General features: G+C 40.6%; 1 protein-coding gene across 1 annotated transcript in view; it reads right to left on the bottom strand.

Moving 5' to 3' along the window:
• Positions 1-6897: 6897 nt before the first annotated feature.
• ATG10 (autophagy related 10) overlaps positions 6898-15795 on the bottom strand; it is a 73514-nt gene continuing 64616 nt past the window's right edge. Inside the window, exons 5-7 of the mRNA XM_010213200.2 lie at positions 7739-7836; positions 7357-7476; positions 6898-6947 (exon numbers count right to left, since the gene is read on the bottom strand). Of these exons, the coding sequence (XP_010211502.2) occupies positions 6935-6947; positions 7357-7476; positions 7739-7836 (231 nt within the window). The 3' untranslated portion in view covers positions 6898-6934. The remainder of the gene's footprint in view (positions 6948-7356; positions 7477-7738; positions 7837-15795) is intronic.

The raw sequence follows: 15795 nt of genomic DNA on the forward strand, positions 1-15795 counted from the left end.
CTCAAAAGTGAGAAAAAAATGGCTACACAGTTACATGCAAGAACTTTGTCAGCTTCTTTTGAGATGAGTCTTGATTATAGGAAGAATGAATGGTTTAGCAAAACCTGGCTGTTGAACATAGCGCTATGGTTCTGAACTTGCTGGTCTGACCCCAGTTCCTAGTGGTAGAGACAGATCTTAGGTAGTTTAACCTAGAAATCTTGGTCTTATGTATGCAATGTTACCAAAAACCACTGGTGTAGAAATTCCAGGTCCATTTCTACAGGAGCTACATTATTTCTGCTCAGAGAATCACTAGCTTCAGGCTTGTTATTCCAACAAAATGAGCCTGTTTTTGTTATTTTAACTTCATTTTCTTGTTTAACGAAAGCTATGAGCGTGGATTCCAATGACGCTCCTTTTGGAAATGCATTCCACTCCAGCCAGCAAAAAGTACTGTTAAAGTCATTGGATTACGTAACTTTTCAAATTCTAAAGTCAATCTAGCAAAGCAAAGCACAAGAAGAGATATAAGGTTTTACTGGGGAGGTGGATGGATCTACATGAGTTTCTGATTTAGTTTCTGTAGCACATTGCTGTGAGATAATCTCGCCACTAGATGTTGCTGTCAGTACGAAGAGGGGCAAAGCTGAAAAATAAAAGGTGCAAACTAAGAAGTTGTTTATGTGCATTTTAACAAAGGAAACCTTCCAACTGGCAAATCCAGCTTTTAATTGATTGAACGAGTTTTCTGTTAGGAGATTGGGATACTTTCTGTTCACTTATTGCCTTCAGGCACCCAAATGGTGGCTACCCGCCATATACCAACACTAGAGTTTGTGAAGGGAATTCAGCTGAAGCCATGTTAGGCTGTGAAGCACGGAAGGGAATACAAATGCTTATTACTGCATCAGCCATTTGTACCTTTAACAGTTTTGGTTAAATTAGGGGCTTCTTTTAAATGCTTGCAACGTAGCAGAAGTGAGAATAAGCTATTATTAAAATGAAGGGATAATATTAGCTACAAGGAGTGGGAGAACATACAGAACTGGGAGCACAAAAAGAAAAGCGTAAAGTTAAAGCTAATAGCATGTTTTGAGCTGAATTTTATCATTTGCTTTATGAACACATTTACAAGGTCACAGATCTAGTCAACACTCAGGCATCACGATTCTTCCAGCAAATAAATGCTCCTGTGGATTCTGTCATAGCTTAGCAATAACTTGTGCTATCTGGATGCCACAGCGGCAAAGAAGTCAAAAGAGGATGAGTCAAGCCAAACATAATCACCAGATCACTACTAAAGTGGTTTTAAGCATAAATAATAAGCCTTACAACTACGTGTTATACAACCAAAACCTTCTGCAGCAAAAAGGACTTCAGGCAGTTCCCAGAACAGGGATGAACTTATCTGATAGATACCACAGTCCAATCCAGCAGTCCATGCTTCTCCTTTATTAGCACAACGTGTATAAACATTAAAGCACTTGGCTAATCATAAGAAGCCTGTCAGAGCTGACTGACTACTGGATGCAAGAGAAGGAACCTTGCAAAGCCTGGGGAAGTGATCAGTGCTTGGCTGAGTGAGGCCTGGCTGCAACCCACCAAAACTCAATTCAGGATTTGATTTGGACCAAGTGCAAGGGAAAAAAAGGATTTGCTCATTCCTGCAGTGTGCCAGGTCCTGTCCGCACATGCTCCCGAGGCAGCGTTTCCCCAGGCTGAGGGCTCTGGCTGCCTCCGGACACAGCCAGGCATCAGATGTGGCGCTTCCCTCAGCACAGGCAACAGTCATTAATTCTCCATATTCCATGGCGGTGTATTCCAGCAGAGACAGACCCAGCACCAGAGACTGGTTCTGGTGATGCAGGTGACTCTTGGTGAACATCTGCTCACAGAGGCAGCAAGAAACATGGGGAAACGAAGCACCTGAACAGCATCTTCCTCCCTCTGGCCCCTGCTGCCGAGGCCAGCAGAACGACCGAGAAGCACAGGGCCTTGTCTCTTTACACAGGGCTACCTTTTCCAGTGTGTTGTACTAACAACATTACTGAAAAATAATACTACAGAAAAGCATGTTGTTTTCTAACGAACGGGCTGTGAAAAAGCAGGTATCTCAGGCGAGGTTCTGTAAAATTACCCTTTGGTAATATAGCAGTAAACTGCTTTCTCATTTTCAGAAGAAATTCTTCAAGAGGTGGCAGTTGCCACAAGCCCATAAGTGGCTAAGAGAAAGTTTCCTTGTGGTGTAGGGCTTTTTAAAGGACACTTTAAGACGAATGAAAACTAGGACATAGAGATAACAAGCATAACACCTTTCTCGTTCTTCCTGAGCATTCAATACACAGATCTTCTCTTCTGGGTTATTCTCCTATTATGGCTGTCCGATCTGGACATTTAGGAAGCAATGATACAGCCACTTGATGTAGCAGTTTTGCTGCTGTGAACTACACCTTTTCTTCTAAATGGTAAGAACTTTTTGCTGAGAGATGCTCTTATCAAATCCTCTTCAAAACATTTTTGAAAGCCTACATGTTGATAGAAAATGTACAGATATACATGAATGCTGTATACTTTAGAAGAGAGAGCTTTGGAGAAACTGGTTTGTAACCTCCCCAGTTCGGAGGAAAGAGAAATCATTTTCTTTTGTGCTAGGCTGAAATGCTATGCAATACAAAGTCCAAATTTATTAAGTTACAGCCATAGTAAATGGCAAAAAAAAAGTTCTTGAAAAGGTTTTGCTGAACTTCACAGACTTGCAACAGGAATTGATATTGATTACTTCACCATATTGAGTTCTAATTAACTAAGTGCATTTACTGGTGTGAAAACAAGCATTTAATCTAACCCAGGGAATGTTTCTTTTAGTAACCAAACCCAACCAACTACAAACCTTCTGGCAGACCAGATTGGGGGTTAAATTCTAACCTGATTGTGCTGACAAAGAGGGGGATTATGTAGTTGGTAATTGCATTCCAAAGAACAGCATATTTTTGGCTTAGTCGAACACACAAGATTTGTTCTTCTGGCTGATTCTTGTAACCAAGGGCAGGTATGAGTCAGTTCTCTTAGAAAAGTCCCCGAAAGCAATGGTCCTCAATATGTCTTCCCAGATTAGCAGGGATGAACGACTGAGCAAACTCACAAAATTCTGCATCTAGAAATGTTCTTTCTTCTATTCTGCCATCTTTCAGACAATGTATTTATCTGAAACCCGAAGTTCAGATCTAAGAATTTTCTGAAGATTTGCTAAGTAAAATTACAAAACAGTGCTACAGTTAGTTAACTTGATTTGGAAATAAAGTAAGATTTTTGAACACAAGCCTTTTGTGTTAAATTTCCACAAGTCATTAAGACATAGATCTAAACAGGGAATTAGATACATACCTCCCACTTAAGTAATTAGAAATTACAACTACCTAAATAGGAAATTTGGCTCCCGTATTTATGTTATCCCTTATTTGTTTCTCAATCTTAGGCTTAGACTGTCCTTTCTAGCTCTCTTGATTTTTTATTTAGTGACATCCTGGGCACATTTCAGGCAAACACCGACATTGATGATGATACTGCCCTCCTACTTAGGTATCTATGGCGCTAAAAGGTTACGAATTGCATTGGGGTGGGGAAATTTTCAGACTGCTCAATGCATTTCATGCTATCAATTATCATCATCACGTCTAAGTAGCTGCGGGAACAAGGTCAGGGCATTGCAGATGGATTTGGAAGGGCTTCATCCTCAGGAAGGAAGGAAGGCAGAGACAGCTTCAGAAACTGGGAGCAAGCTGAGTCTCTAGCCAAGCGAATGTGTGGTTGTAGGATGTCTAGAAGGGAGACGGATTACTGTCTGAGCATGTCCATGAGTCAGAGTGTGACAGTCAGGGTACTGACAAAGCAGCATCCTGCTGTGCGCAGCCATCACTAGACAAGTGCCTAGGGTTGTCTCTGACAGAGGAAAGCTTCAGGTCAGTACAATCCACAGTGTCTTGTCCAAATAAGCTTCAATTTTGGTTACAAGTGATAAATTAAGGCAGAAAGCAGCACGATGCATTGAGAATTCTTGCACTTAAAAGGAAAAGAATTACTGCTTTATTACCTACATAGAAATTTCATTTTTTTTTCTTTGTAACTCTTGAATGAAAGAGGAAAAAGTAAAGAAGTGCAGAGGAATACTAAGGGAGTGGGAAAGGCGACTGAAGTACATTCTTCCAGACTCCTTCATATCTGCTTTCTTTTGTCTCTAACTACAAGCTGCAAGCTGCACAGACTGATGCAGAGTGTGTCACGGATGAGATGCTGACATTCAGAGCAGGACAGTGATACTTCAGACTTGCAATAAGCAGTCTTGTCTACAGTGGAGAAACCCAACTGGTCAAACTCTATTATGAATGAATTGCCATGCCATAGTTTCAGATTCCAAGACAAAAACAGGAAGAGTTTGTCTCCAAGAAACATCTATGAAGCTGGGAATATACACGCTGCACAGCAGCATCTTGGCAGCTAAAGCTTCTCAAGGTCTAAAAATTGGTACTGAAAATAGTACTCAAAGGTGCTCAAGAGTCACTATTTTTTTCCTTATCAAGGATCCTCTCTTGACCAGTATCTTAAACAGTGAAACTAGCATTCCAGTTATGAATTATTCCAAACCCAAAGCCACTCTGCATTTCAGATTTGCATTCTATTATTTATGTTCTTTAAAATTGAAATTTCTTCCGTACATTTGACCCACAGCACAGTGCCAGGTAACATCTGTGATCTTACAGGAAAAGGAGCATAACTGATGCTCAGATGTGCTGACATAGCACTCAGCATCGATGGTTTAGGTGAGTGATTCTGTCAATTCTTTTTGCATCCCTGATCCCCAGGACAGTAGAAGCTAATTCAGACCCTAGTGTAAATAAAGCCACCTGAGGCCAGTGTGAATTTTGACCGGGAGTATGGGCAGGCCAGCACAGTGTGCCAGTGCTGGGCAGAGGCAGGAGAAGCTGACACAGAGCTGCCTACAAATGCCGAGAATGGCTTAGTGCTTTACTCCTGTTTTACACTGCAGCACAAATGAAAATAAATGAAATCACGGAGCAGCCATGAATGTTTAACCCTCCAAATGTGGCTCCTAAAACTGTTACCTGTTTTTCTCCTCCTGCACAAATCTCTCTTAAATATGAGAATGGGATATGGATGCAATTATTAAGCATATGTTACCGTAAGTGTTAAAAACACAATGTATTTGCTGTCCTGCACATGAACAGAAAGCCATATTTTAAAATTCCAACACAGATTTTTTTTTTCATATTATAATCCAGAACAGGATAAGTCATGCACTTTCATTATTAATTCCAAAGGACTGGCAAAAGAATTTAACTGCACCAATGGAATTTTGAAGACCATACTGTATTTCAATCCACCAATAATACATATGATGCAAGTTAAAAATATGCGATCAATCAAAATATCTGAGAACCAAAAATCTAAAATCCTATGCATTTTACACCTCCAGCTCTGATACTATATACATTGGAGTCAGTATGCAAGTGACATATTGCAGAACATACAAAGTAAAATCCATAATTACATCACAACTGCTCAGCACTTGTGTTCTGGTTCATACTACAAATAAAATGTGATTGGGAAGGAATCCAAGATGACTTATATGAAATTACTTCTAATCTGTTTTTCACTGATTGTACTACTGTGCAATTTCTACTTACTCAAAATTCAACAACTATCAGGGGAGGTTTGCATAAGGGCTGCAGGTTGGGGACTGAACTTGTGAACAACTACTAGTACAATGAGAAATACTAATTGACTACAACAGTAACTCCCTCAGGGTATGGCAAAGCTTCCTTTGGAGGCAGTGAAGAAGGAAAAAGCCAGATGTTCTCATATCACAGCATGAGGCATCACGAACTCTAGAATTGTACATGCTTAGTCAGATGTAGACTATAAGTAATCTATTTGTCTAGAATCTTGATTTTGCTTGTTTCCTGAGGCGTGACGTACACAGAATATTCTCAATGAAGTATTATTCAGTCCTGGGACTAGCGCCGTGGGACGGGTTACATCGTGTGTATGGAGCAGGCAGCAAAGTACATCCCCCTGTGGAACACACCGGAGGGCCCTTGTGTCAAAGTGTGGCACAGAAGGTGGCCCCCAGGCAGACTAGTCCCAGTCCATGCACTGATTGCTACCGGTGTAAACCACACTCTTAAAGTGCTTTGCTGTACATGTCCTCACACATGCTGCAGACTTTTCTAGAAACATGATTTTTAATAGGTACTTCTAGTAGATACAAAATCCAACATTTCAATTTTATATCAGTGTCTATAAGTACCTCAAGGGAGGCAGTGAGGAGGATGGTGCTGGCCTCTTTTTCACTGGTGGTCACCAACAGAACTAGAGGAAACGGCCAGAAACCAGAGCATCAACAGTTTCACAGGAACTTAAAGAATAATTTCTAGACAGTGAGGATGACAGAGCCCTGGAACAGGCTGCCCAGAGAGGTTGTGGAGTCTCCTTCTCTGGAGATCTTCCAAACCTGCTTGGACGCAGTCCTGTGCCACGTGCTGTAGGTGACCCTGTGTGTGCAGGGGGGTTGGACTAGATGACCCCTAGAGGCCCCTTCCAACCTTAAGCATTCTGTGGTTCTATGATTCTACATCAAGGAACCACAGGCTTGTACATTTGTGTGAGGAACTGTTATGGCCACAACCCCAGTAAAACAATCTTTAAGTGGTCAATGCTGTCACAAAGGAGTTCGTGTCTTGGTGACACTTGTCGCAACTGCAGCCAACTCTTAGGTCTGTAGACATAAACAGGCGAACTCTTGTCAGGAAAGAGCCCTCAGTAGTTGTCTTGCCAAGTTGTATTGCTTGCTACTCAGGAAGGATTCCTTTGGTCTGTGTTTCGATTCCCAGGAAAGTCTGCAGTAGCTTTAATTCAGCTAACCATGATCTGTCCTTCAGCTCAGAGGCCTGAAGTGGGGACAACAAACAAAAAAAGGAGAGGGAATGAAATTCAAATCACTGCAGCAGAATTATGCTAGGTCACACTATCAACCTGGAAGGATCACCATAACTGGAGGGACCACCATAAAATGCTCTGACATAGTGAATACAGAACCTGATACATCAGGGACCTCCTGGGAGCCAGAAAAGGTGATTGCAGTGTCAAGGGCATCTCCCAGTGCAACCTTTCAGCGCAAAGTAAGAAAAACAACAAGGCAATAAGGCAGCTCTGTAAGAAATTCGGAAAACATGAGTCCTAACTGAATGGAACCAAGAACTCCAAGCAAGAAGCTGAATTTTTTTGCCAGCTATCTGTCTGATGTTCTTCTTGCAGAAGGGGATGAGGAGAGAAAAAGGTGATTTAATTCTCTCTTACCTTTCAATTACATCAGCTTCTGTATTCTGCTCAGACGCTAGTTCTGCGTAACTCAGAGATAGATTTAAACCCACAACTGGGCCCACAATACTCAACCATGACGCAATGTAATTTGTCTGCCTAGAAAACAAACAAACAAAAAACATATTACTCAAACTTCTCTGAATTGCAGGTATACTTGACAGTCATAAAGTAATTTCAAATGAAGCTATTCTTTCACTTTATATATCAAGACTATTTTATTTTTTCAGCTTTTAAGCGACAATCCAGAATTTTATCCCACGTAGACCAGGGGAGTTGTCTTAACCATATCTATTTAACAGTTGCTTTTGCCTTACACCCACTACATAAAACCTCACAAAGCAAAATTAGTGTTTCTCACCTATTCTCTTTTCGTGAGCTGGTCAGTACAGCAGACATGAATTCATTAGTCCGGCAAGGATGTAGGACAAAAAAGGGTTGCCCAAGTAAGGGATGCTCCTAAGAAAAAAACTCAGTAACTTTATTATTCAAAAAAGGGCAACAGAAAAGATACAGTTTGCATAGCAAAAAAAAAAAAAAAAGACACAGCAGTCCACTTAATCCTTAGCATATTTTTTTGTATCTCAGAATTTAATCCACATTGTTACTCTAATGATATGATCATTGGAAAATTAATGTTTGAGCACATATTCTCTTATCTAATCCAATCGGGTTATGTCATAGCGTCAGTTAAAATATAAAGGTTTTCAGAGCAGCTCCAGTTACCTGAAGTATCAGCACTACCTGAAGGCAAACAGCCAAAGCTACAGTGTAAACAAGAGTTTCATGAAATGTGGCACATAAAACAAAGAAGCTCCATAAAAAACTCCAAATAGCTTTGATTCTTTGTCCTTGGATCTTGTCAAATAATGCCAGGAAGTAAAATCTAAGTAAAATTTAAATGTCTGTGAGGTAATACAAGAAAGAAGGCATAGCCCTCAGAAGGACTTTAACTTCCACTAGGTGGGATGTCCTTCTTTTAGGCTAGAGTAGTAGAAAAGGTCCTAAAATGCAGTTGTCTCCCAAGAACCTCAGCAAAAGTCATCCACAAATATATATATATATAGTGACAATTAAGCTTGGAGTCAGTCTCCCTACAGTATGATAAAGAAGACTTTCTGTGTTCCTTTCCACCTAGCACACGATGCTATTGAAAACTCAATACGATGCTCCATAAAGCTTTCCCTTCCACCTCCAAGAGATGCTCAAACACAACACATGTGCTGACGTAGCCAAGCCTGCACTCAGTGCAAACCACACGAGCCATCTCACCTGCCCCTGCGCTGGTGGCACCAGCAGAGCAGCACAGCTGTGCCACACTCCCTGCATTAGGCAAGTCGTTTTCCTTTACTGCTGCTGAGGTCACTGCTACTGCTGTAGCACCAAAATAAACAAATCCTACTTCATGCCCATACTCAGTAAGGAGCATTTAATACAGCACCATGGGGAATAGGTGGAAAGTGATTCCGGAGAAGATGTCAAATTTGAAACAGTGTGATAGCCAACTACAGCTGAACCCAGACTGTGTTTCGTTGTGGCTGGAGCTGACAGGCACATGACACAAGGTGGAGGGGTGAGGAGAACTGGGCATGGACAGCGACTGCAAGAGTAACAGGATCACCACCTCCATCTGGTGCTTCTTGATCAGCTGTGGTCCAGCGGCCTGTGCTATTCCCAAGGGCCACCGCAGACACTGCCTGTGAGGACTGATGCAATGGGTGTTTTATTCTGAATAAAGGTCCTTTTCCTTAGCTCTTCTCTTTGTGCTGGCTCTGTCTCTGGACGGTGAAGAAGAAACTACACTAAGTTTGTGCTCCTGGAGGAGCTGCCTTTGAGCAGCCTGGTGCAGCTGCTCTCGGATTCCAGAGGATCTGTGAGTGCCTTTTAGAGCCCTTCTGCTACACCATGAAAACTCCTTCTCCAGCTCCTTGCCCGCAAACAAAAAACAAATCCTGTCCCACCAGATGTTCTTCTGTCATCTCCAGAGACTAGGACATGTTCCATATTATTAAATATTAAATCACATCTCTTACAGTTGAAGGACACTTGGTTCTTATGCTGAAATGTACTCAAGAGGATAAACCATTTTGTTTCTAAGAGAACTTTAAATAACTCCCAGAAGCTTCAGTACATATAAAAAACAATGTTCAGAAAGCTTTGTTTTACATTTCAGTGCAAACGGATAACTTATGCAAGAATGCTACCATCTGCTGTCCATAATAGTGAACTGATGCTCTTTGCCACTGAGAAAAACTGCCAGTTTGCATTAAGAATCCTTTCTAATTATATGCTGACTTAAATGACACTATGTCCCCCAAATAATGCTTGAAAAGACAGAGTTGGTGCCAATGGTATTCCTCAAAGATAACAAAAAAGATAGTTAATTTTTATGAAGCTGTTAAGCAGGAAGGAAGAAAAGATAAGAGCAAGTAACAATTTCAGCCAACTTCCTTATACGAAGAAAAAGTGTAAAGAGAGAATAGATGTTCCCCAAAGAAATGAAAAAAAATCATCTGGGCTTGCCATAAATGCATGCCATAAAACCAATTTTCAAAGATGACCATTAAGACAAGTCATTCCCAGTTATCCTTTGCCCTGATCTTTTGTTCTATCCTGAATTTCTTGCTTGAGCAAATCAGCAGTGAGTGAGCAATGGAGACCAGGGCTGCTTTTTGTGAATGTGCTTTTTGTGAAGGTGATTATTAACCTTATTCTACATCTTTCTTCTTTTAGTTCTTCTTACAACATGGTAGAGAGAGACAGGAAAACCTCTCAAAGTCTAACAATCAGGTATATATGTGAAAAAGCATCACTGTTGACTTTTTCAATAGAGCAATGTCTTTGGTCCCCCCATGTCTGATATCAATTTATGGGATAGGAAACCTGCTCACACTCCACATTCCCTGCAGTCTCTCCACTAGTCTTCAAGGAGGTGGAAAGGCACTTTATTTCCTTCCTGATCCAGCGGCTATAAAGGGAGAGGTGTTTGTTACAGGATCAAGACATCAGCTCCTGGGTTGGTATCAAGCCTCTGAGAACATTTAATTTCAGTTACTCAAACTCTCCTCCTAACTAGTCCCCTATGTTCTCCTTTGAATATTATCACAGGTTGCTTCCTACACTTTCTGAAGCAACAGTACTGCCAGAGTGACCTAAATCTCACCGTAATCCACAGAACTATGAATTGTAAACCAGAAATCACCTAGGAGTTTTATTAACTTCTTACTGGCCAGGCTCTGGGAATGGCAGATGCCCTAAAGGTGCCTTTTTTAAACATTCAGGAAGACAGAGTGTCTTTGGTTTCCAGTTATTAGGGTATCTTTGCAAACAAAGTGCTCTCAATTATTTGTTTACTTCCAATCCAGGAAGCTGAAATTCATTATTACACTGATCCTTCAGCAAATACAGACTACAGGCATCATCTCAAGAACAGTTGTGTTAAAGTGGGAATTTTTCAATAAGCTTACTGCATGCATGTGTTTTTTTCACCCTAAATAACAGGGGTGAAATAGAAAGAATGCCACTCTGCTCAGAACTGCTGAAAGCCTAAAAAATAGGAATATGCCACACACTGTGTATCTGACAGGAAAAATACAAAAGCACAAGAGATTAAAAGAAATCTTGAGCCAAGGCCCATTAAGCAGGAGCTCACAAAAGCCTCTAAAAAGGGAAAAGGCTGAGGCAAGGAAGAATAGCTGTTAAACAATCTGGGAAAACATTCCGATAGCATCAGATCTGATTCAGTCAAATCCTAAAATCCAAATCCTGTACATAATGGCATCCCCATGAGGCTTAATGTACACTCAAGGTTAAATCACTGACACAGCACTCTGAGGAGGAAGTATCACACATCTGCCAATAAAAATGTAAAGAGTTATCAAAACACTGAATTTTGGAATTGACAGTGGCCTAGAGAGGCTTTTTATTGCCAGGTCGCCAGCTCAAACCTGGCAGAGGCTGTCAGGAGCCAGAAGTGCTTATGGTACAATGGCTGCATTGGCAATTGTCAGGTTTTAGGCAACGAAAGGCATTAATTAGTGCCCTTGGTGGTAGGCGTTGCAGGTGAGCTCAGGACTGGAGATGGTGCTTCATCTTGTCACCCTGGGGGCAGCCCGTGCAGGTCAGCCCTGCAGCACCCTGGCAGCAGAACCAGGAATCTCACACTCTTACTGCTCTTTGTACGTCTCAAGGGTTGCAAATCCCCACTACGATGAATCCCAAGTCTTTCTCAAATGCTATCAAAACTGCATCTTGCAAGAGTGAATAGAAGTTTGTTCTGCATCAGCTTCATGGGCATATTTACTATCCACTGCAGCCATATGATGGAATGATGATATTCCATGCGTAGTGAAATGTGTCCTGAGCTAAATTCCCCAGCAGCAATGCTAGCCTTCAGCCACTCTGATCTCTGCATCAGTTACATGGAAAATACCAAGTAATACAGGGATTTCAGGCAAAAATTCAATCTAAATAATAAGCAATCGTCTCATATTTTAGTTTAGAATTAATCTTTTTTTTTCCAATATGTCAAGTAGAAATAGACTTTCAGAGCAATGTGTGCAAGTTTCAAGCCAATAACCACAATTGCTTGCTGGCAGTGTACAAAAAGAACCCATCTATGGGTTGCTCAACTCTTCTGGACAGTAACGGACTGACAGACGGAGAGAGTTTATTTGAAATCAACAATATTATTTTCTTCAGTGACTCATAATATTATCTGTTCAGCGGCATGAATTGGAATCCATCATACATCTGCATATCCCTTCTGAGTGTGGCCCCACTTTCATGGGAAATTGAATTTTCACAAGCAGCAGTGAGCTCCAGTGAATTTGTAACCTCAAGATGTTGCTTCATTTACCTTCTGCAGAAAGACCTCTTTATTAGGTGACAACAAGAAAGATTTGTAAGGATGTTCACTACCCATTTCCGTAGCTGTTACCTCAACTTCCATCATACAAACCCATATAAAAGACAGATGGATGAAAGATGTGAAATGTTGCATTGGGTAGTTTGAAAATGACTGCAGTTTTGCTTAGGGATGCGACACAAGACTGAATGGGACCAGGTGCTGGCAGCACAACAGCTCCCTGTCCGCTGGGCACCTGGAACCATCCGTGCACATCTCCTGGGCTGCCTCATGGCGAGGTGAAACTGGCGAGCTCAGACACTGAGGTTTATGCTAGACAGTGCGCCTGAGCCCTGGGCCACAGCCACAGGCTCCCTGAGGACTGAAAATCTTTTCATTTTAGCAGCACCTACTCCTATATGGTGTAAGAAGGCCCATCCTTATAAAGGTTCTCAGGGATGTGAAGACTTGATCTTTCACCCATTCTGTCATCATCTATTAATGAAATTGGACTGTCCCTTCCAAGGTCATGAAGGTTTAAAATGTAAAATAGTAACTTCCTCTCCTATCTTCTGCAATACCTATAATGCTGTGAAATGTTAGACATGAATCTGAGCAATGGCAATAATTGAGTAGTTCCTAAGTACAACCACAATTAAGCACAAAACTTCTATCAGATTGGATCATGTCATTTTATCTAGCAGTGCATATAGGAAATATTATCCATGTCAGTTTTAAATTAAAAATAAACATTATTTCAGGTAACGGGTAATTGGCTGTAGGTAGCTGTACTGAGTTCGGCTCTTCTCTTCCCCAGCCAGCAGGTATTTTGTTGTCAGTACATCTCCTGAAAACAGCACCATTTATTTTCTCTGTCATAACTAGAGCTCTTCAAGTAGTAATAGCTTCTATTTTCTCCAGTGCTACATTAAAGTGCCTTAGAATATCCATCATAACATTTATGGCCTCTCCATTTATGACAGTGCAAGGGATTTGTGTCCAAAACCACCACTGCCCTCATCGAGTTTGCATGATGTTCCTTTGACAGAAATCATTCATGGAGAGATGTCAAAACTTCCATGCAGAACCCTGCTGCTGAACGCCACAGCTAGCACAGGCGCTCACAGCCATTCCTCCAGCAGCGTTTGCAATCCCTGTCACTGGGGCAGAAGAAGAAGGCAGGAATAATAAAACTGGTTCCCCATAACCTCTGCCATTTCATGCACTGGAAATAGTAATGCAATAAACAAAGTTGCACAGCTTCCTTTTCCCCAGTTTTAGAACTGTTACATTTAAAATCAAGTCACCAACTTTTAATCATGTTCACCAAAATTAATGCCCATTTCTGAGTAAAAATCCTTCACTCAAACTTATGATAATAGAAGTACTTAATGTTCTTGAATTCACAGGCAATCTCCCTTTTCATTATTTATTTTTATATATGTCAATTATACTAATTGTATCAGGCTCCTGTATTCTAAGTTGCAACATTTCTATTAAAATCGACATTTCATTAAAAAAAAAGTTATAGTAGTTGGATTGGTATTGGTTACAGGGGAATGAAAACTGAAAGAGATTTCAGAGAAGGCAAAATGGCAGGTGAAACACATGTGCTTGCTGTAATGGCCATCCATTCTAACAAGGCCTACTACAAGAAGCTCCATTTGAGACTATGGGATACAATATATAACCTGGAACAGGAAATATACATATAGTTATCTCCATTTCTATTTATGAACAGAAGCCAAGTCATCCTACTGATAAAACTGAGAAAAGTTTCTGGAACTTTGCAGTAAAGCTCACAGAAGCACTCCCACTGCTGAGCCCTCTGAAGGTCTAACAACCTACTTCTGTCTGTACCCACTGAAGAATGACTACAAAAGTGCAACTGCTGCTGTTCTTCTGCATTTTCTTAGATAATCAAAATAAATCTGCAGTGGTACTGAGCAAGGGGAAAACTTAAAGGGACTCTGATGAGACAAAAAAAAACAAAGGAAAAAGAGATCCCAAAAGCAAAATTGTCATTACTGAACCACTTTTTGGAGGAGAAGGCTGCAGACAGATTTTGATTTATGTTCAAGTTTCTCTTTGCAGAAGAAGAGATACAAATGTGCTTTTTATTCCATGTATCTGCTCCCTATGTATTGCCAAAGATATATCAACTAAGCTGGGTGACAAGTGAGGTTTTATTAATACATTTACCACCACTGACCCCACACCGCCAACAAAGGTAGAGAAAAGTGAGCTGGACACTACTTTTACTTCATGCATAATCAAGTATGAAGTCCAAGTTGAAGAGGCAATTAATCTGATTTCTGAGGAAAACAGGGTTTCTTTGGCAGATTCTACAAAACAAACATAAGAGGCTGCTTAATGAAGACAGAATTTCTATAAGATGAACCACACCTACCACTTCATACCTGCTTCTTCAAGCCACCTGAGTCAAGAACATAGAAATGCAGGTTTTGAAGGAACAACCACTTCACAGCACAAATGGACACTGATCGTTTCATAAAGGACACCTTAAAACCCAGCTGTCATTAAGCCTGGCAGATCATAGCCTGGATGCAGCCTTTTATCTATAGCTTGCTAGAAAACTTTGCCTCTGGACAGAGCTCTGACCACCATGCTCCACTTGCACCTCAGCTCTGTTTTGCTACCTTACTGCTACTTACATTGACAGCTGCAGCTTCTGCTGAATGTGGCACTTGAGCACATCCACAGCTGGCTGGCACAAGAGCACCAATCTTTCTTTTCCATTTTTAAAGCTATCAGAAGCTCCAGGTTACATCCAAAACAAGAATAATACCTCTATCCTCGATCTCTGAAGACAGCTCTGCCTCTCTGGTGTAATGCACACTGCAACTTAGAAATTCACTGGCGAAGCCTGTATGCCAGAAATAGTGTTCTCAATAGTGGCAGGTGACACACTTAAAGAAATGGGTTTAAAGCATAAATTTTACTATTTTTAGGGACTTCCTGTTTTACATTGATTAAAAAAAATAATACTCTTCTAAGAAGTGACTAGGAAATGGAGGACAACAGAAAAGAATACCTTAAGATCTAAAGTGTAGATCCATTTTTGTGCAAATCTAACTTAATGTAATACTTTGATACAACAAAATGTACAACAGATCATAAACAGATAACCAAGACCTTTTTCCTATTTGTATGTCCCAAAATCAGCTCACCTGGCTCATTTTATAATATTTACAGTTTTGAGGGCAGTGTGATCCTTTTCTTTTAAATTTATATTTTTTATAATTTAACAGCAGACACAGTATCCTTGAAAGGTGAACCTAACAGTGACTGTAGGATAAGCACAACATTTATCAAGAACAGCCAACGCTGCTGATTTTTCTGCAAGTCTTTCATATATATATTGAAGTAGGTTTGAATTATTATATTTAAGAATGAAAATAATAAAAGCACTAGGTGACATTCAGACAAAACTACATTTTAAAAGCCTATACCTCTCTGTATCATGTAACTTGCAGTGAGAATTATTTAAGAAAACTCTATAGTATAAAAAATGGTAGTTCTGTAGTTATATTGTCACAATTGGCAACTCA

Source organism: Tinamus guttatus, unplaced genomic scaffold (genome assembly GCF_059628265.1).
Source record: "Tinamus guttatus ecotype Peru unplaced genomic scaffold, ASM5962826v1 Tinamus_guttatus_pri_ptg000149l, whole genome shotgun sequence".
Taxonomy (NCBI): domain Eukaryota; kingdom Metazoa; phylum Chordata; class Aves; order Tinamiformes; family Tinamidae; genus Tinamus; species Tinamus guttatus.